Source organism: Leiobunum rupestre, chromosome 6 (genome assembly GCF_980474605.1).
Source record: "Leiobunum rupestre chromosome 6, qqLeiRupe1.1.hap1, whole genome shotgun sequence".
NCBI lineage: Eukaryota > Metazoa > Arthropoda > Arachnida > Opiliones > Sclerosomatidae > Leiobunum > Leiobunum rupestre.
The window spans coordinates 21,128,090-21,150,403 of NC_143389.1; the positions used below are offsets into that span (position 1 = coordinate 21,128,090).

Genomic DNA, 22,314 nt, shown 5'->3' on the forward strand with positions numbered 1-22,314 from the left:
ATTACAGGGTTGCCACAGTTTTTTCACAATCAAATTACCCGACTTTCCAGGTTTTCACTATCTCCGGAGATTTTCCCCGACTTATTTTGTGCCAAGATTTTGTATTTTTTAAACTATATTTTAGTAAAAGTTTCCTAGTTGCAACCGAAATTAAATTCCCTGACATTTCCCTAATTTTTAAAACTTCCTGACTGATCAGTTGGCAACCCTGATCAAATTTTAGAAATGACCAATGTATTTTTAAAGTGTCCCGAAAATATATGTGGACTAAATTGAAACCAGTGTCACCAAATGGACCCTTTTTTCAACATAAAATCCAGACCATTGCAAATTATGTCGAAAGGTGGCCAATAAGGAAATATAAAAATTTAAAGATAACTCGTTGGATTGAAATTTTTAAAACTATTTATTGAAAATTACACTTTTCAGCCGCATTGTTCGAATTTCGTTAATGGACGTTAGCCTCGTTAGAACGAATGAACCCGTAGTACATCAAAGTGCAAAATGACACATTCACATGGTACAGTGAATACCCTCCTTATCGCGAATACTTAAAAAATCTATTAGCGTCCATCTTCTCGAAGAACTTCCCTGTCTAACCCACTTAACGTAAACCATCATAGACCATTTGAAAGCAGTTAGGTTAAGAAGATTTCAGCGTAACGTTAAACGGCCATCAATGAAAGACGAGTTAAATATAAGGTACTTCAATTTGGACAGATGACAAATTGATTTCGCGATGCTTGGTTGGCTGGCGAGTTTCGTTCGAACACGCGAAAGAGGTCTCGAATCAATTTGAGAAAACTGTCATTCCCGCAAAAGGAATTAACCAGAGATATTTCATCTTTGGGGAAAACTGGATATTTTACGGAAAGTTCATTAGGAAACCAGTTTATAAACCGCTTCGTCTAAGTTAGAATGAACACAATGGTCCAGCGTTTTGCGACTGCGATCGAAATGAGCCCCAATTGAACCGGACTGAGATTTAAATCCAATATCCTTAATTAGTTTCCTCAATCTGTAAAGTTGACGTCTGTTCAAATAAAACACGGGACTCGTTTGATGGAGTCCGATTTGGAAAATATCACTTTGTCCCCCTTTTTGTACAAATAAGCGTTTTTGGAATGGGCAATTCAATTACGCGGTGGAACTGTTCCTAACAAATATTTGCTGACGAGATAGTCACGAACGTAAGGCACAGATCTAAAATTTTCTCATGGCCTACTTTAGATGTCAAGGTGAATTTTGCATTTCCTACTTCTTTCTTGCATAAATTAAACACGCTTTGTTGAAACGTATCGAGTTTCGCGCAGAAACTAAACAAATCTGGGACAAAGAACTTTTATTTCAGTCCGATATAAACGAAAACTCGTTTACGAACTCAAATTGGAATGAGTTACGTTAGATATCACAGATTTTAACAAGCCCCGAAATTAACGACTATAATTAATTATTTAAGTAAATAATTTTATCGTAAATAAGGCAAACTTTTTATCAAATTTAAAATGTAGTAAAATAAAAAAGCCGATTTCAGAAATTAACAATTGTGTTGCAGTTGATTCATTGACAAGATTTTTTTAACTAAATGTTTCTAAACTAATTTGTGAATTTACCATACTGCAGGGCCCCCACTCAAATCTTCAATTTTTTAAAGGAAAAATAGGATTAGTTTTTTAAAAATATAGGACTTTATAGGACTATCTTTACAAAATTAAAGGATTTTATAGGACTATATATGTTATTTAATTTACTAACTTTATGCATTTAAAAACAAAATCTTCATTTAGAGTAATAAATTTTACTATAATAAAACTATTTAACCATTTTATCACAAAAATATACTAGTAGCTAACCATGTTAACAATAATTGAAGTATAGACTAGAATGAATTGGTATAGGAATTTATCCTATAGCTAAATCTAGCAATTTAACAGAGTGGCGGGATTTGAAATGGGCAAAATATCAAAATTATAGGAATTTATAGGACTTTTCGGGGATTTTGCTATAGAAAATCGCGCTGCACCCCAAAAATGTAAAATTGCGCAACTAGCGCACAACGAGAAGGGACTTCACCCAAACATTCCAGTCATACCAAAAATGGTCCTTACAATAGGAACGACTCTAATAACGAAGTCACGAAAGCGGAGGAGGGGGGTGCGGCGCCGCGGAGTGAAAGGAGAGGGCGCTGATAGCCGGACACAATGAATAATTAATTGGCGCCGCCCACGACGGGCATCTTCCGCGTAACTACGCGCACTCGTTCGGGCCCTTTCGGCGATGACGAGCAGCGGGGGCCCACGGTTCTCGCTCGCAAAAGGAAGAAACCTCCGCCAGATGGCAGCACCCGCCCCTTGGCTTTCTTTGGAGAGAATTATCGTAAGGCGTCGGTGGAGGGCGCCAGTTACCCGCTGATGGATTTATCCCTTTCGCATCGCGCGGCACACCCTACCACCGCGGCGCCTCCTAGCGCCAACCGAAAAAACGATATTCGCCCTCCGACACGCGACTAAATATTTTATTCAGGGTTTATTTCAGATTCAGTTTCCCTGACCATTTTCGGAGATTTTCCCTCACTTATTTAACGCCAAAATTTACCTATTTTTAAGGCTTGTAATTATCATATCCCTATTTATTATTTTTTTTGCACTAAAACTATCTGCTTTTAACCCTAAATCACTTTTAAATACACTTATTTATTTTACCCACAAAAATACGTTTTTGAGCCGTATTTAAATTAGACCTACCCCTAAAAATATATTTAATAAATTGAATAAAAAAAATTATTATATTTAATCACTAAATTAGCCTACCACTATGGATTTGAAATCTTTTATATATAGTAGGATATTGGTTAATATTATGGTCGTTGAGTTCATTTCAATATTTCACTCGCAATAAAAAGCGAGATGGTAACATTGAAACGGAAATTCGTTTTTGGGAAATTACTCAAGACACAAGGAATAGTGTGTGGCATAAAACACGATGGTTTTAAAGGCAAATCAAGTTTTTCTCCTCAAGGTAACGCGATTTCGCTATTATACCGAAGATATTTCATTTCAATATTTCCGAATTGTTTTCCGTGTTTATATGTTGTGAAATTTCGGATATTATGTGAAGACGAAGCTGGTAATTTTTCCTATATCCTGGTGGTCATACAATAAGCATTTCGCAATAAATTTCTTATAATGCTCCATCTTGTTAAGTTATACCAGGAAACTAAACGTACCCAACAAAGTTGGAAAACACCAAATAACCGTTTTGGTTTTGTTTAAACCAGGTTTTTAAAAACATTGGTTTATATTATTTTTAAACTATTTTTTCGCTTGTTTTAACTGTACATCCTGTTCTTTATTAACCAAAATTTAATTTGAGTTAAAAAAAATACCAAAATTATTTGCCCAGATTAAAAAACTACCTTTTTAAATTTCTGGGACTATACTTAAAGGGCTTACACTTCTTTGACTCTCTTTAAAATCTTCGTTTTAAACTTTTAACTAAAACACAAGTTTAGATGCTTTCTCTGTGCCTAGTCGATTATTATTAGCCGATAATCAGCTATAGAATAGCAGTATCGCTTTAAAAAATGTTTTTGTTTGAAATACATGTTTTAAATATATTGCACAAATCAATTTCAATCCAATTTCCTCTGGTATCGTAAAAGGTTTCCCAGAAACGGAAATTGGTTTGTATACATTGGTTTAAGAACCAATAACGAAACAAATGTTATCTAGAAGTACTGGAAACCAAATTTATTTTTTCTGTCAATTAAACGGGATTCAATTCTGTTTAACAACTTCTTATAACCTTTAAAACGAGACAATTTATTCCAAAATTCGTACGAGCTATTTGTAAGTTTTTAAATTTCTTCAAATATGTTTAGGATTTAGCTTTTTTATCCCTTTTCTTAATGGACTTATCTACTTATTCGCTAATTTTTTTCATCCTTTGCAATGCAGTCCAAAGGTGGTTCCTTTTAACGTTACATTTCGTATATATTATTCTCCACCACCCTCCCCCTTTTAAGCTTTCCGTTGCTACGCAACTCGTTTTGAAATTTTTAATGTTTAAACTTAGTTTCTCTTTTTGGTTAAATTAATAGTCGCAAGCCAGATTTCCCGCACGGTACTGCCGAGTCCCAAAGAGGACGAAACCGGTCTATCATTGGAATTTCTGTCTAATTTATTTAATTTAATTTAGTTTTTCACTCGAAGATCAATTTGGTCCGAGTTTCGCGTCTTTTTGTTTGCTCGAATACCTATCGGTACGAACTATTTGTAAGTTTTTAAATTTCTTCAAATTTGTTTAGGATTTAGCTTTTTTGTCCCTTTTCTTAATGGACTTGTCTACTTATTCGCTATTTTTTCATCCTTCGATTATTAGGACACAATCGTATCATTAAATCTGATTAAAATCAAATCTGTAGCTTTGGCGGGATTCAAATTAAAATTTATTAAATTGTTCTGCCAATCGTATTTATATCAATTTGACACTAGTCCCTATTTATTTATTTTTCTATAAATATAAGTACGTCCTGACGGCACCCTTAAATCGATTTCACTGCCGAAATGTAAAGGTGACTGAACGAGTTGAATATAGGCCAAGTTGTAATTTTCATCGCCAAATATTTGCGTCGCTAAATGATGAGCTAAGAATAAATTCGAGACGAAGTCAAGGCGAGGAAAAAACCACAGTTTCAAGATCAGAAAAATTTCCTTAAAATTTTAAACTCGCTTAATTGGAACTTTCAATTTGCAAAAGAGGCAAGATAACCCGCTTTATCGACAGCGTTCGTGGAAAATTGATATTTGAAAAGCTATTCTAGATGTTACTGTTGTAGGGGTATATTTAAAAAAGAATGGATAAGAATAGTTTCTCGAAAATGTACAGATAAACAGCCAACAGCAACGGATATTCTATTATTCGTGGAATTAAAACTTCAGTAAAAACGACTGTCTGTCTGCAGAGGTAGACTTTGGAAAGAAAACTACACTTTCTTGAAGCATCTCAAAATGACGATTTTGCTCGGAAACACTTCTACATGTTTGTGTTTATCAGCGACATTTTTATACCATAACGTGTAAAGGTATTTCACAATGGATGATATAATTTTTCGAAATTACTCCCATAAGAAAATCCAAAACCTACCCTAATTAAGGGTTTCAAAAAAGAAAAAATTTAAATCAAAGCTAATTACGAATTTAAAAACCAACAAAATTGGATAACTGGGTAAATTAATATAACCTATTTTATTCATAGTTATCCAAACTATCGAAAAAGTTTCAATAAATTAAATTTATCGATCTACTTAATAAAATTATAGAAAACTAATTAATTTACGTTTCTTAAAGGCGTTCTGACATGGAAATATCAAAGGATGAAATACAGAAAACTAAACTCTACCGTTCATGGCTTCCTAAAGACTTAGAATCGGTAATGATCTGTTCGGTAAAGTCAAAACCATGGCACCAAAAAAGGTCCTCTGGGCATCTTCAACGCCGCTTGATTCATAGTTATTTAAACAACAAACAACTCTACTTCAGCTAGGGCGAAGGCGAAAAAACTTCAAATAAGAGATAAAAATACTTAATTTTTCGTGATTATTAGCTGGCGAAACATTAACGAGCGCGCGCCTAATAAAACTAGGAAGATATTATGGAAATACCTGGGGAAAATTTAAACTTTGAGAAGATCAAAAGAACACCGTCCTTGGGCCCGGGAAGAATTTACACCAGGGGGGGGGCGACACTGAGACGTTTATCTTGGCAAAATTTGGATAAGGAGGGGGGGCCACAACGCCCCTACTTTAGCGTTTGTCGTCTTTAATTATTATACAAAATATTTCTTTAGCGTATTTATATAGCATTTCATCGGTGCGTTCAAAAACAGGCAACAATCGCCTATTATGAAGCGAAAATAGCTCATTCTGCGGAATCACAAAGCGTGCAAGGCGCTTCGCTGTCTCCGCCGTTTCGCAACTGCCGATAAAAATAAAAAAACACAACGCGTATTTCACGTACAAGCCAAGGCTCGTTTTGGGGAAGAAAATGTTTTCCAACTAATCAGCGATGGCCTACGTAATTCGAAACTTTGCCCGTTTCGTGTTTTTCGCTTCCCGAGGCTCGTAGTACTACGTGGGTCGTGATTCATACGCTCGGGCTAACTAGGCCAAAATTCAAAGACCCCGTGTTTTATCATCGGAGGGGAGCAGTACCAAAAATACGCCGAAAGGTTAGGCGGGACCCCTACTCGTATTTACCATCACTTATTAAAAAATGTCTGGGTTTTACCCCGGAATCGAAACGAGAAAGCTCCAAGGAAATTATACCAGAAAATGGGGTTTATGCAACTCGGCCTTTAAAAAATTCGGTCGGAATTACGCGGGTATATTTTTACGACTACGAGGTTAAAATAATTATTTAAAGAAATCTTACTTATAAATTAAATCTATTTAAATATTATAACGGATTAAATATTTCGTTAGGAGAAAAAATTTTTAAAGATTCCGAAACGAATTTCATTGCAGACGATAAAACGAACACCTACTTCGGCCGGCATTGAATGGCCAAGGCTTAGGACAAAACTATAAAAAGCGTTTCTTCAACGTACCTGTATTAATCCAGCCTTTCGTAGTATTTATTAACGCGTTTGATTTATCTGTTCTATCGTTCGGTGTCGAGCACGAGGTGAGTGATGTCCAGTGGTATTCCAAAGGTTCGCGCGATTGCCAGAGGATAGGTGGCACCCTCTCCGCCATCTTTCGTGCTGGGCTGCCGTTTAAACACCAAAAAATTGTAAATATGATCGTAAACGAAAAGCACTTCGGCCAAATGTAGAATGAAATACGAGTAGCACCAAAACGAAATCACGGACGCGGTGTCGTCATCGCGATGGTTTCACGTCGAGCGCCGCTGCGTTAACACTCGAAAATAATGAGGCGACTGTCGTGCCATTCGCGCCGGCAAGGATGCTGCGCTAGGCCTCGCACTGGCTAACGTCACGGTTAGGGTTAGCGGACCTTACGAATTGACAATCGCGAATCCCGGCGATGGTTTCTTTCATTCGGGCTCAGCGCCTTCGTAGCATCGAAAACAAAACTTCAACCCACGCTCTCGCCTCCGAATAACAGGCGACTGGTTTCGAAGAATATTCGTACAATGTTTGTCTCGTTCGAAGGCAGCACTTGGTTTTCGGTCGTTCGCGGGCTGCTAGCGAAAAAGGAGAATTCGAGAAGAATTTTTACGTAGGCTCGGCGCGGCAGGTCTCTCAACGCGGCAGGCCAGGTACCGACTGCGGCCGTCCGAGACGAAGAGCGGGGCTTATGGCATCCCCTGTTTCCGCTCCCCTTACCTCGTATCCTCCCGCGAACAGACTCTTCGGCCCTTGTTCCCCTCTTCCCAACGGTTGGCTGGGTGCGCGCCTCGTACACCACCGAAGAACGCGCCGGAACCTCAACACGAAGGAAGTGCGGGGGGCGACAAACGCCGGGAGAGAGAAGATAAAGAAGTTTCAATTATATGATTTTTCGACGAACTATTACACTCCCTCTAGGAACGGAGTTAGTAACTAAATACTATAACGTCATACTAATTTTATTGTTAAATAACGTCGTTTAAGACTAATTTAAATTAATTTTAATATAATGGCTGTTTTTATTTGCCAGTATGGCGACAGCCATGATTTTATTTAAATAATCTTTCAGGATACTTGTTTACAGCAGTCCCCTAAAATCAAGGTCTTCTAGAGATAAAATAAGATGAAATACCGTTTCTTTAACTAAAGTTCAATTTCACTCGGTTATCAGAATGGTAAAATTGTTCAACAATAAATTAGTTTTATTGTCATAGACTTTTTATAATTTTAATCAATTTAAATCCAGTGTCTAAACTGGGGTACAATTAACGAGGATCCGAAATAATTATGTCCGGAAATCTTGACATCCACGAGAAATAATAGTTAGTGTAGGGAGCTGTTGGCTCGCGTGGCATGTAGGGCTTGCTACCACCCTCCTACGCATTGTAACCCGGCCACCTGAATAAATGACTTTAAAAGTCGCTTGATGACTTAGGCCTAAGGTGGTGCCTTGGGTATTAGCCTTGATGATGATGATGATTATTATTATAAAGGAAATTGGAAAGATCGCTGAAATAAGAAACAAAATCTGAAACTCAATAGTAGGAAATATTGAAGACTTATTGGAAATATTCTTAATATTAGGTTTATATCTTTATTATTAGGTTAACCTCCTTAATATTAGGAAAATATCCTTAATATTACGAAAATATCCTTAATAGTAGGAAATATTTAAGACATATGGGAAATACCTTAATGTTAGGGTAATATCCTTAATGTTAGGGTAATATCCTTAATGTTAGGGTAATATCCTTATTGTTAGGTTAATATCCTTAATGTTAGGGTAATATCCTTAATGTTAGGTTAATATCCTTAATGTTAGGGTAATATTCTTAATGTTAGGTTAATATCCTTAATGTTAGGTTAATATCCTTAATGTTAGGATAATATCCTTAATGTTAGGTTAATATCCTTAATGTTAGGTTAATATCCTTAATGTTAGGTTAATATCCTTAATGTTAGGTTAATATCCTTAATGTTAGGTTAATATCCTTAATATTAGGAAAATATCCTTGATATCAGGTTAATATCCTTAATATTAGGAAAATATCCTTCATATTAGGAAAATATCTAAAATAATTAGGAAAATATCCTAAATAATTAGGAAAATATCCTAAATAATTAGGAAAATATCCTTTATATTAGGAAAATATCCTTAATATTAGGAAAATATCCATAATAATTCGGAAAATTTCCATAACAATTAGGAAAATATCCTTAATATTAGGGAAACATTCATAATATTAGGGAAATATTCTTAATATTAGGGAAATATTCTTAATATTAGGAAAATATCCTTACTATTAGGAAAATATCCTTAATATTAGGAAAATATCCTTAATATTAGGAAAATATTCTTAATATTAGGAAAATATCCATAATAATTCGGAAAATTTCCATAACAATTAGGAAAATATCCTTAATATTAGGGAAACATTCATAATATTCGGGAAATATTCTTAATATTAGAGAAATATTCTTAATATAAGGAAAATATCCTTAATATTAGGAAAATATCCTTAATATTAGGAAAATATCCATAATAATTCGGAAAATTTCCATAACAATTAGGAAAATACCCTTAATATTAGGGAATATCCTTAATATTAGGGAAACATTCATAATATTAGGGAAACATTCTTAATATTAGGGAAATATTCTTAATATTAGGAAAATATCCTTAATATTAGGCAAATATCCTTAATATTAGGAAAATATCCTTAATATTAGGAAATATTGAAAATATTTGAAAAAATATTGGGAAATCTCAGTATATATTGGGAAAAATTGGAAAACCTAGGGAAATATCGATAAATATTACAGGAAATCTTAAGACACCTCATGAAATCTCGAAAATTTTGAAAATACCGAAAAATTTGAAAATACCGAATTTCTATGGAAATAATTTAAATATTTGGAGATCGGCAATTTGGGGTAGATTTTATTTCGAAGTGTCTAACCCCATAACTTTAGTACTTAGGCAGTTTTAACTATTTACGACCATAAATATTTTATAACACAAGTCAAAGTAAATTTCAGCATGACTTCGTAAAACTTTCAATTCGTGAAATGTAACCCTTATATTCAAATTCGATCTTCATCGCGAAACGAAGAATATTGAATTCTGTATAAATGCATAAAAAATTAAAGCAATTAGCAAAGTAGATTTTTGGGAAGAAAATCCGTAGCGACTTTTATTTCTAGTTTACAGCTAAGTTATATTTAAATATTTGCCACAAGCCATATAATGACCACCCAGCTACCACCCAGCTTTCTTATTCCAAAACCTTAACGTTACCAAGTTTATAACTACTGTTAACTTAACAAATCAATTCACAACCCTATCCATAATGTATTTAAGTTTAAGAATACGTTATTATTTACGAAGAAATAATCTTCTAGCCCTTGAAAAGCCTCGTTTAAATATTCAACTTAACTCTATCTTTTACAATGGAGTAAATTTGTTAACCTCAATGCAAATTAGCCAAGTAAAAAATGTTAGTGCATTTATGAAAATCAGTAAAAACTAGGTCATTGATTTTAATTGATAAAGAATATGTACCCGTTTGTAATTTTTTTAAAATATATTGTTATTACTTAATCTTGTTCTTTACTAATCCTTGTTAACCCGATATTAGACGAAACTGAAAGGATTAGCTGCGTGGGCTAAAAGACAATTATAGACTTAGCAGGGCTATAAAAATTTGTATGTAATTCTTTGAGCTTTCTGAATAAATTTATATTTATTATTATTATTATTATTATTAGAACGTAGTTAGTGTTGAGTTTCCTGTTCCTAAGCTTCTGATTAACCGCTCTCGTTCAGCGTCATACTTATTATTTTGTTACTTATGACACGACAAATGCCTTTACTCCGACTTTATCTGTTCGAACGGCTAGCCGGCATTTAATTATCACGCATTCTTTTTTAATGAAAATTAGATTTAAATTATCGTTGCATACCGAGTGTTTCACGCAGCACTACCTAATTAAGTCGAATTTCAAACGAAACCTATTAGCAGATTCAGATTATTTTGATTTACCCATGCAGAGTCACGTTTTAAAAATATTGTTGTTTGATTTAAATCGAACCAATAATAAAATATGTCACATTGGAACCCGTAATAGAAGGTTAAACCATCCCGGACCACCCGTCAAAAACGTGAACGGGGAACTTGTAGCTGAGTTTAGGCGTAGCTTTATTCTGTACAATCCTAACTCCTTCAGGTTCCCCCGTTCACGTTTTTGGTAATAAATTTGAGATATTTTTAAAAATTTATTTTATAGACAAAGTGTTCTAGTGAATCCAAAGAATTAGTTGAATTTTGAGTGAAAAAGATTAAATCTGATTTAAGATTGTGTTAAATTCTAGTTTCGGTCCAGACAGGAAAGTAACTGAGACCCCGAAATAACCGTCGCATCAAAATGACCACACCAAGGGAGCTGCATTCAAAGCAGATACTTTACCATTTCCAGCATTTCCTCCCATTCCTGTTGTTAAAATTCCCATACCCATTCCATTTCCATTTAAATATCCATTGCCACTTCATTTCAGCAACTTTTCTCATTTCCACCAATTACCGTTCCATTCCCGATTTTCCCATTCCTGATGAAAGTATTTATGGTAATTAGTGAGAGAATTTGGGACCGAAGAAAATATACAGACTTTGCAATTTTGAAGAATGGGTGAACTCAAAACACCTACCATTTCCATCCACTCCCAAACCGGATTCTAAAAACCATCCGAGCCCCGTCCATTACCTCGGAAACCGTTGGTACAAAAACCCATTCCATTCAGCTCTCCATCCTACCGTAAAATACTCACAAAATATGGTAAACATTCTTACCATCCATAGAAAACACTCATCAATCTGATCCATTCCAAATTTGTCGGGCAATTACCTTTTTTAATTTAAATAGAGCCACGTAGTGACCAACGTGAGAAGTTCAACAAGACGTACGACGGTCAGAATACACACAATCCTCCTGATGTTGGTTTGAGCTATTCACAGCAACCTGCAACGCCGGTGACATAACCAATTTGCTTATTTGCACTTACACTTATTTGTTACTTCTGTGGTCACACTTATTTGTTAATTCTGGTCAGACGTTGAGTATCACATTTGTTTGTTACTTATGGTCACAAGTTGAGTGTCACTCTTATTGGTTATTAATAATTCTAGTCTTATTGTCCAAGATACTTCTGTTAATTACTAACCACAATTTTTCAAACACTTTACACTCTCTTTGACCAAGCAGAAGCAGGGGTTTCTTAGCAGTCCTGGATTATATCATATCTAAAGCTCACTAATTTGGCTTCGGCAAAATAATTTTTCTTTTGAAGTGCTCGAACCTGGAACAACTGACATCATGGATTAAGCCACCTGGTAGTTAGTTCAACAATTTTGTTTGTGAAATATTTAAATCTTTAAAGTCCATATATTAAAGTACTTAATTAATTATCTTGGGCTTCATCAAAACTCTTAGTTTAATTTCAACACATTCAAAGTTGTTTTGGATTTCATATTGTGCAAAAAGTTTAAAATAATGTATTTCTTCCTTTTAACAATTTGTATGGTCCTGACAACCATCTTATAAAAGCTATGCCTCTGTGGTTGACAAAGTTTGTTTTGTGAAACAAATATTATTATTAATATTAAAAACAAGGATCGCAATGATAGTCGAAATTGACGACCAAGAGAGGGCACGAAAACTGAAATGAAAAGAGCTAGAGAACAGACATTCCTTATTTGATGTAACACGATTTTAAGTCGAAACATGAGGACAATTGCTGAGGACGCACCGCGAGAGAAACAAGAAGGCTCGGGAGCAAGAAAAGTTTATCCAGAGACAGAAACAAGACACTGCTGGTTGGAGGATTCTGGACACTGAATATACAATGTGATAGTGGTTTATAAAGTATAATTTGAAGCTTGTTGTTGAAACTTGTTGTATTACATCCTCATTGTTTTTGCTAATAATAAGCTAGGATAATTATCTTTTAGACAACTGTAGTTTAAAAAACCGTCCATATGATAATATTCCAATCATTTTAGTCTAGTATATTGTTTTCTTCCAGTTTTTGGAAGACTGTACAAGTAGGAGCACACCATGGCGCTTAAATAACGTTAACGAGTTTCAAGTTAAGTCCGTTTTGCAGTACCGCATTTACTGAATGTGGGGCCCTAGGCAGATTTTGATAGGGGACTATGTAAGAAAAGCATAAAAAAGCAAAACTCGCGTGTCTCAAAGCTGAGCTTATGTCACGAGAATAAAGATTTTTCAAACAATAAAGCAACAAGCCTGATATATTTTTCTTTTAAACCGAATTAGTGAAAAATCCCTTGATTTCATCAGTGGTGGGAGCCTTTTGTTTGTGGGGGGGGGGGTCAAAAAGCACTCTGTCCTCGGTAATTGTCGTATTTCGTAGGTGATTAGCGTGAGCAAAATCCAAGAGGTACTGAATGCGTGTCGTCCTGTGTTATTTTTCAAAGGATTATACTCTGCAAAGCTGTTGACAATTCATTCGAAAAATCGTATTGATCAGTTGCAAATCAAGAATTGAGTTTTCTTTCGTTTCACAAAACAATCATAATCGAATCTCAAGGTTAACCCAGCCCCGTAAGATATGACATGCTAAAGAAAAAACATATGTTTAAATTTGCGGTGCCTCGCGATAAAATGAAAGCCGTCTGTCACATTGTATCAGTTTCCAAACTTATTATCCGTCACTTTATGATGGCAGTAGTTACAATGTCCGTCTCGATTTTAAAGTAACGCCTCCGAAAGGGGGGCGCCGAAAATCGATGTAAATTAAAAAAGAGGCCCCCGTGTGACTTTGCCAGAGGAAGAGAGAGAGAGAGAGAGGAAGACAAAAATATTTACCCTCTCCACACTTTTTTTTTAAGTCTCCGACTGGTGAAGCGCATTTAGATTTGTCGAAGTGTTCCTCGCAGCGTGTCCTAACTAGTCCCTAAATTTAGGCCCACCGAATCTCCGTTCTAGGGCTTCGTTCCTTTTCCAAATCGGGCCGAACGGTGCGCCGACGAAAGAAACCAAAGGAATAGAAAAAAATCATTTTAGGACCTTCCCCGTGACCCTCCCGCAACCCCCGCAACCCCCGCAACCCCTTTTTAGACTACTTCTTCAATGGGATTTTTTTTACTATCATTTGACGCGCCGTTCTGAGAGACCTCAAAAGATTTGGCTTCCGCTGCACGCGCAAATAGTTCGAGCTTTACAACTCCGCAGACTCCCGTACGCGGTTCCAGCTTAAGAGTGGCGGCGGCAGTGAATAATCACTCAATGCCCTTGTTTGCGAATGAACAAAAAAAAGAGAAGGAAATATTTTCGCCCATTCTTACAATTTTTTCTCGCGCTGCAGAGAAATGGTCCCTTTCGCCCCTCGCGTTGCTGGCAGAACCGCGAATTTAGCAGTCGAAATTCAGCTTCGAGATTCTAATAGACGAACTCCCCCGTCTCTATACCAGTGGTTCTTTTGGGCGAAATATTTAATGTGTCGGGGTGGCAGGCTGCTTTCACGCGTGCCTCAGCCCTCCGAAATGGAGCGAGCCAAAAAAGCGTCATTGTTACGTCTCCGACGGAACGAGCTACCGCGCGTGTGCCACTGTGCTCCAGCCCCGCTCCGAAGTGTAGTTCCGAAATGTGGTGAGCTTCCGCCAGTGGAATGAATTATGACGAAAGACACCCTCCCGCGTATCCTCGACGGTGATGGCGTAGCTGCGAGAATAAAAGTTAGTGATTTTCAATTTATTCGGTTTTGCACGGAACTTTCAACAATGCCGGATTTTGGGGGCGGTTGTTGGCCCGGGGAAGTGCGCGTACGCATCTTGCCTTTACCAATCACTTCCACTTTGTCAAAGAGACCGAATAAGCTGCGACACGTCGTTAAACTAGAGTTCTTTTTTTATGAAAGGCAATATTTCCCACCTGGTGTCGCGAAAAGGTTGTCCCTAATAAAGTGAACTCTGGGAGAGACAGATAGAGGCTTCTATTATGACATCCTAGTTTTTGTTTGGCTAATCTCAAGACCTACATACTCCAATTTCAAAGTTCGTAGGTGTAGCTTTCCATTCATCAGAGGAACGAAATTTGACTCGATGCTAAAGAAAACATTATACGTTTCTTGATCAAAATTTTCCGGACATTGCGACAAATTGGTTTCCTATTATTTCACTTGGTGTGACGACTCAACAACCATGTTACCTATTTTGAAAGACCAAAAGTATCCCACCATTTACGAACTTTGCATCAAGTTCATCCCAGTTTGGGCGATTACATCTTGCCCCATATGACGGAGAAGAACTTAAAAATTATTATTAAGATTCACATATTTAAATTTATTTCTCGATAGCCACGAATCCTGAAATGTTTTCAAGGTGACGTTGAACTAAATTTGGTTAAATTAACATTTGACAAAAACCATATTTAAAGATTACTGGTTTCTGCTAAAACACAACTACAAGCCGCATTTAAAGAATTCGCCTAGAAGGTGGAATCGAAGCAAATCGGCCACGGGTTTGAAGCCCGCACCCCGGACAAAAAAAGTTCATCTAGGCATTTAATATTAGGATCTCCACTCCCTTGTAAAGAGCCCTGTGCCTCTTCCTTAAACTGCAACCTTGAACCTCTACGTGGTGGAAGGAAGTAACAGGTGGAGGGGTAACCCTTAATGCTGGCCAACTAAGACTCCACTTCTTCCTTAAGCCAAGGTGTAAGGTATCGTGCTGAGGGCTGAAAGTTACCGGGGAAGCGAAAACACGGTATCACTAACGATCCCCTCGAGGATACAGGCGAAACCCCGTTGTAACTAGCCTTCCACCCAGGAGGAGGACTACCGTGGGGTGACGTTTCACTTACCTCCATAATCGTGGGATCGTTCATGATTCTGAGAAACAAAAACAAAACCAAAATGAGCAAGGATCTCCTCGGATTTTACCCAATACTCAAAAACATCGCAACGCAAGGCTTACTTAGAAGAAGGATCAGTCACCTTTGGGTGACAAAGAATCCCCTTCACTTAAGAGGCTCAGGTCGGAGGACTCCAGTCCCTCGCCTGGGTCTTCCAAATCTGCGGCCAAAAAGCCTAAGGAGCGTCTGCCTCTTATGTTCTACAGTGACGCAATAGAGTTTCTTAAAATGGCCATTGTAAAAGATGAATTTCCGAACCACCTTATCACAGAGGAACAGGGCATCATCAAGCATGGGATTCTGGTGAGAGTTGATGAGACACCTTCGGGTGCGCCTCTTCCTCGCATCAGGAATTTTCACGAGGCCAGAGGTGCCATTACCTACCTCTGTGGGAATACCCTAACTGGGGAGTGGTTAAGGAAGGTCTTTGACCAGAATGACTGTTTTGGATGGAAAGAAGCTTTTAGTAATATAACACAATATACCAACTTTTGTTACGATTAACCGGAGTGAATGTGTCTAAAGAACCGTAAATTTTGGATCATAGGCGTATATGTTTTTCCGTTATGGTCAAACCTGCTCAGAAAATTACCGAAATTCGCATTCCTAGATCAACTAATTGTTCTAGGTATAGGTAAGACCTTGATCTTCATTTAAAAGGAAGCGGTTCTAAACTCTCCTCGGTGCTAGAGCTTGAAATGGCTGTTTATCACATGCAACAGTCCATAATCAACTCCGACCACCAAAACTGTCCGGCAAAACCTACCAACCAGCCAAGACTAGTTCCTTGATGGAATAATGAGATTGGTAGACTTCGCAAAACTACTCGCTAAAAATATGATAAGTAGTATGAATAGCAATAATTTATACTAGAGACGATAGCTCTCAACATTTTCGTCCCAACTTAATATATACTATGATAATCAGGCCCATGCTGATATATGCAGCAGTGGTTTAATGGTCAAGGGTAGTGCTTAAGTCAGTTCACGCTGAATAACGCACTGTGCAAAGGCTGGCCTGTAAAAGCATTACAGGAGCTATGAAAACTGCCTCAAGCGCTTCTTCATTCTGGTCATTGACCAATCTTATTGATGATTTCTGACAACATGGCTGCAAAGTTACACTTTAAAAAGTTGTTTAGTGTTTGTTGCCTGCCCAGTAAAGTAAAGTTTTTGGAACCAAGAGTGGAATTGTTTGGTTCACGTTTGACTCCAAGACTCGCTCAGGTGTGGGAGCTGGGGTTTACTGTCAGACAACGAAGATTGTATTTTTGAAAACACTCGGCGTTTTTGCTAAATTTTTTAGGCAGAAATTTCTGCCATTTGCTTCTGTGTAGAGTAGACTTCTGTCTTAAAAAGAAGTATGGGGCAAGACTGTTCAGATTTTAATTGACATCCAGGCTGCACTTAAGACTCTTAATCAGTAAATATCACTTCTAAGTTCGCTCTTAGCTGTCTGGATCTCCTTTCAGAACTGGGCACTCATAAATGGGTTAAGCTCTATTTGATGCCTGATCATAGGGGGAATCATGGTAATAATAGAGCCAACACCCTAGCCAAGGAAAATACGGAGACTAGGTTCTCGGGTGCTGAGCCTGCTATTCCAATACTCAATGACCTGGTTCTGGTCTGGATAAAGATTTAAGCATCTTAGTCTGCACAGGCTGGAAACGCGCGATCTTTCCAATATCTTGGCGACGCAAATTTGGCGCTTCGTTTCCATGTCGAAAAGGCTCAGGTTGCAAAACGGACCGCTGGTCGAAGAGCTGGGTTGGCAAACCTCTAACAAAAATAATAATAATAGAGCTCTGTGTGCGCTTTAACATCTTTCCCCAAATGACCAAGAGGATTCACATATTTAAATTTTCTTCTCGATTATCACCAATTCTGAAATATTTTCAAGGTGACGTTGAACTAAATATTGTTAAAATCTCACTTTGCAAATCAATATTTAAAAAAATTGCTTCTGCCCAAACACAACAAGGCACATTTAAAATATTCGCCAAGAAGGAGAATCGAACCAATCTGACGCTAATCGGCCACGAGTCTGAAGCTCACACCCCGGACCACCGAGGATCATCTGGGCACTGAATACGAGGATCTTCACACCTTTATATAGCGCCCTGTTTGGGCGCTTTCATCTTGCCCCATATGACCGAGAGAAAATTTACAACTTCTACTCAAGGATTCCCATATACTACATTTTTTCTCGATTATCACCAATTCCAAAATATTTTCAAGGTGACGTTGAACTAAATATTGTTAAAATCCATTAGACCAAAAATGTTTTAAAATAATTGGCTTCTGCCAAAATACTACTAAAAACACATTCGCCCAGAAGGTGGAATCGAACCACTCCGACGCTAATCGGCCACGGGTTTGAAGCCCGCACCCCGGACCACCGAGGCTCATCTAGGCATTAGATATGAGGATCTTAACTCCTTTATATAGCGCCCTCTTTGGGCGATTTCATCTTGCCCTATATGACTGAGAGGAAATTTAAAACTTATACTTAAGGATTCCCATATACTAATTAATTTCTTGATCATCACCAATTCAGAAGTATTTTCAAGGTGACGTTGAACTAAATATTGTTAAAATCTCATTTGACAAAGAATGTTTTAAAATAATTGGTTTTTGCCAAAATTCTACTAAAAACACATTAAAAACATTCGCCCAGAAGGTGGAATCGAACAAATCCGACGCTAATCGCCCACAGGTTTGAACTCCGCACCACGGACCACCGAGGCTCATCTAGGCATTAAATATGAGGATCTTCACTCCTTTCTATAGCGCCCTGTTTGGGCGATTTCATCTTGCCCCATATTACCGAGGATAAATTTAAAACTTTTACATAAGGATTCCAATATACTATATTTTTTCTTGATCATCACCAATTCTGAATAATTTTAAGGTGACGTTGAACTAAATATTGTTAAAATCTCATTTGACAAAAAATGTTTTAAAATAATTGATTTCTGCCAAAATACTACTAAAAACACATTCGCCCAGAAGGTGGAATCGAACCACTCCGACGCTAATCGGCCACGGGTTTGAAGCCCGCACCACGGACCACCGAGGCTCATCTAGGCATTAAATATGAGGATCTTCACTCCTTTATATAGCGCCCTGTTTGGGCGATTTCATCTTGCCCCATATGACCGAGAAGAAATTTAAAACTTATACTTAAGGATTCCCATATATTAATAAATTTCTTGATCATCACCAATTCTGAAGTATTTTCAAGTTGACGTTGAACTAAAAGTTGTTAAAATCCATTAGACAAAATTTGTTTTTAAATAATTGGCTTCTGCCAAAACACTACTAAAAGACACATTAAAAACATTCGCCCAGAAGGTGGAATCAAACCACTCCGACGTTAATCGGCCACGGGTTTGAAGCCCGCACCCCGGACCACCGAGGATCATCTAGGCATTAGATATGAGGATCTTAACTCCTTTATATAGCGCCCTCTTTGGGCGATTTCATCTTGCCCTATATGACTGAGAGGAAATTTAAAACTTATACTTAAGGATTCCCATATACTAATTATTTTCTTGATAATCACCAATTCTGAAGTATTTTCAAGGTGACGTTGAACTAAATATTGTTTAAATCTCATTTGACAAAAAATATTTTAAAATAATTGGCTTCTGCCAAAACACTACTAAAAGACACATTAAAAACATTCGCCCAGAAGGTGGAATCGAACTACTCCGACGCTAATCGGCCACGGGTTTGAAGCCCGCACCACGGACCACCGAGGATCATCTAGGCATTAAATATGAGGATCTTCACTCCTTTATATAGCGCCCTGTTTGGGCGATTTCATCTTGCCCCATATGACCGAGAAGAAATTTAAAACTTATACTTAAGGATTCCCATATACTAATTATTTTCTTGATAATCACCAATTCTGAAGTATTTTCAAGGTGACGTTGAACTAAATATTGTTTAAATCTCATTTGACAAAAAATATTTTAAAATAATTGTTCTGCCAAAACACTACTAAAAGACACATTAAAAACATTCGCCCAGAAGGTGGAATCGAACCACTCAGACGCTAATCGGCCACGGGTTTGAAGCCCGCACCCCGGACCACCGAGGCTCATCTAAATGCATTTAATAGGAGGATCTCCGTTTTTAGATTGAAATTGTTTAAATGTTTTGTTACAAATTAATTTTTTTTACAGGAATGCCTTTTATCAACGGCATTATTGTTATAAGTGGATTTATTGTAGAATAAATAACATATCATTATCTTCCTTGTTATATTACGTAGGAATTAATACAATTAGATGTTTCATTTCGGTTACCGTCCCAACGCCACTACCATTGAACTACCGAGGCCACGCATAATTAGGCCTCGGACATCCATTTTATAAATGACTCTATGCCGTAGAATTTTACGTCTACTAATTAAAATTAGTTGACGTAAAATGCTACGGCACTGTCCACAACGGGTTAAATGTATCCCGTCAATAATGTGAACCAGATCGAGTCATTCATGGCATTGTTATTGGTGGCATCGTTAGTCCAGTGGGACGGTAACCCAAAGGACGTAGATTAGATTCCTACGCCAGGTGATATGATTTTTCTCAGTCACTGTGGTATGGCACCACACGCAGAGGTATTCCTTATTTTAAATGAAACTTCTAATCATTATCTTACATTAAAGTAAGGTTTTTTTTCGAAACAAATAGAACAGAAGAATTGTTAATTTTATTCCTCTGAAATGTTTGAATTAGTAGAGATTAAATATTTTTTGATAATTCCAACACACCTTATTCATTTACTTAATAGGGTGACGCTGCTTATGATTGTTTTTTTAATTAAGATTTCCGATTTATAGTTTTGCAAATTTATTTTATTGCTATTCTTCGAGAAATATTTAAGTCATAATTTTTGAATGGAATGTCTCGCTATTTTGGCTTTCACTCCAAAAATGTCTTTGGTTACTGGTTCCTTGTTGGCCACTATTGTAAAGGCATTCCGTAGCCGCTCCGAAATTATACGTCTTATAACCGTGCCTTTATCAGCGCCGATGTCATTGAATAAGATTGAAGACTAGAGTCGAAGAAAGTTTGACTTTATTTTCCAACCGTTTTCTGGAGGTGTCCCGAAAAGGCTTTGTCCCGCATCTCTGAAACGTTGCAAAGAGAGACAAGATTAATGTAAGCTCTCTTAGACTGGTAAGAGCCCTTTTACTCTGCTTTGCTTCAATAACAGAATTCGCTTCTAGCGTTCGGCAGTTGGAATAGGAGGCGTTATTCTAGAAAGGGAAGTAAGGTTTGGGTTGTCGTTTTCAGTAGACTGATTAATGGAAACCAAAATTTAAAGCAAAGCCCTTAGTGGTTCTATTTTAATGCTTTTATTTTTATAATGTGACGTTAATTTAAACTTTACTGCGCCAAAAAGTGGGTGCCGCCATTGCCGACATTTTCGTTCACTATGTCCACCGTTGTCGCTATACCTAGCAGTGGTTGAAGGAGGTGATTTTGGAAAAATCTTTTCATTTTCGTACAGCCCTCCTATGGGCTTCTGCTAAAAGCTGTTCCTACTGTAGTATGCAGGGGCCGAGGCTGGGCCGTATTTTCATTAAAACCTTTGTATTAGAAAAGGGCTTTCCTAATCCAAGTCTACGCTAAGCGGGAAAGGAGTCAGCTCCAAACAAACATTTTGGGAAGGATCATTGCCTTGATTTTTAATTATGATTATTTTCTTTTATTTTGTCAAAATAAACATAATTTGAGTTGAACTTCAAAAATTATATTTCTTGTTATTTATTTATTTCTTAAATCCAAGCGCCGTTTTTTTTAAAAAAAATTAAAACTTTGAAATTAGAGGTGGGGAGTGAGCCATTTCTTTTAAAAGTCTTAAATTTCCTCCTTCAATTTCTTGAATTGCGAGTGATAAATACAGTTTAGGAATGTGTCTGAAAATTTAGTTTAATATGAAGTTAATTTCAATTAACTGGTATCTTAAGTTTATACACCACAAAAAATGTTATATGTTTCTGGAGTATGATATGGTTAGACTGTACATCATTCGGTTTCAGCTGCAATGCAACTGCAGATTCACTTTATCGAAATTATTAATTAATCGTTGATGTTATTTTCAATAAATTTATATTATTATCAATTCAATAATTGAAATTGAGATTAACCTCAGTTTCTAATGGACATCAAAAAAAGCTTCAAACCGTAAAATTTTGTAACCTCTTTGAAGTAAAATTAATAATCACTAATAGTTGACAACAGGGTTGACTGTAATCTCAGATTGTCAGGGACATTCGAGTCGTGACCAAAGCGCTTTATAAAGCAACCACTAACAGTGAATAACTCGCGGAACGGCGAACGAGGGAATCCATTACGATAATATGTCTTGGTGTAAAATTGAGCCGCGCTCATGAAGAGATAAAACATTCAATGGAGCCGTGGAATGTCACTGAAGAGATGCGTGGATTCTCATTGTTGTCGGCCTTATTTTTCTTTGTCCCAGGCGAAAGCATTCCGCAAGAAGGGCATTTCTCAGAGTCCTCCGGGAATCCACTTCTTTTCATCTTAGTTATTTACTGACAGATTTTCTTCTTCGGTACTAAGTTATTGAGCTATTTCGATACTTTATTCAGCGCGCTTTTATGACCCCCGCTTCGAGACCCGCCACGACGACCGCCCCTGTTGAAGTCCAACCATTGGGAGGTCCCCAAAATAAATAAGCACACCAGAAGCGGATAATATATCTCTAGCTAGAG

General features: G+C 37.0%; 1 protein-coding gene and 7 non-coding genes across 8 annotated transcripts in view; all 8 read right to left on the bottom strand.

The window, feature by feature from the left end:
- LOC149940280 (uncharacterized) overlaps positions 1–7,442 on the bottom strand; it is a 66,918-nt gene extending 59,476 nt beyond the window's left edge. Inside the window, exon 1 of the mRNA XM_090176924.1 lies at positions 6,607–7,442. Coding sequence (XP_090033050.1) covers positions 6,607–6,754 — 148 coding nt within the window. The 5' untranslated portion in view covers positions 6,755–7,442. The remainder of the gene's footprint in view (positions 1–6,606) is intronic.
- Positions 7,443–17,560: 10,118 nt separating this feature from the next.
- TRNASTOP-UCA (transfer RNA opal suppressor (anticodon UCA)) lies at positions 17,561–17,646 on the bottom strand. The gene has a single exon. It is a non-coding gene; the product is annotated as a tRNA-Sec (tRNA).
- Positions 17,647–17,891: 245 nt separating this feature from the next.
- Positions 17,892–17,978, bottom strand: TRNASTOP-UCA (transfer RNA opal suppressor (anticodon UCA)). The gene has a single exon. It is a non-coding gene; the product is annotated as a tRNA-Sec (tRNA).
- Positions 17,979–18,233: 255 nt separating this feature from the next.
- TRNASTOP-UCA (transfer RNA opal suppressor (anticodon UCA)) lies at positions 18,234–18,320 on the bottom strand. The gene has a single exon. It is a non-coding gene; the product is annotated as a tRNA-Sec (tRNA).
- A 245-nt stretch (positions 18,321–18,565) lies between these two features.
- Positions 18,566–18,652, bottom strand: TRNASTOP-UCA (transfer RNA opal suppressor (anticodon UCA)). Its single transcript has one exon. It is a non-coding gene; the product is annotated as a tRNA-Sec (tRNA).
- A 255-nt stretch (positions 18,653–18,907) lies between these two features.
- Positions 18,908–18,994, bottom strand: TRNASTOP-UCA (transfer RNA opal suppressor (anticodon UCA)). The gene has a single exon. It is a non-coding gene; the product is annotated as a tRNA-Sec (tRNA).
- Positions 18,995–19,250: 256 nt separating this feature from the next.
- On the bottom strand, positions 19,251–19,337 carry TRNASTOP-UCA (transfer RNA opal suppressor (anticodon UCA)). Its single transcript has one exon. It is a non-coding gene; the product is annotated as a tRNA-Sec (tRNA).
- A 254-nt stretch (positions 19,338–19,591) lies between these two features.
- On the bottom strand, positions 19,592–19,680 carry TRNASTOP-UCA (transfer RNA opal suppressor (anticodon UCA)). Its single transcript has one exon. It is a non-coding gene; the product is annotated as a tRNA-Sec (tRNA).
- Positions 19,681–22,314: the final 2,634 nt, after the last annotated feature.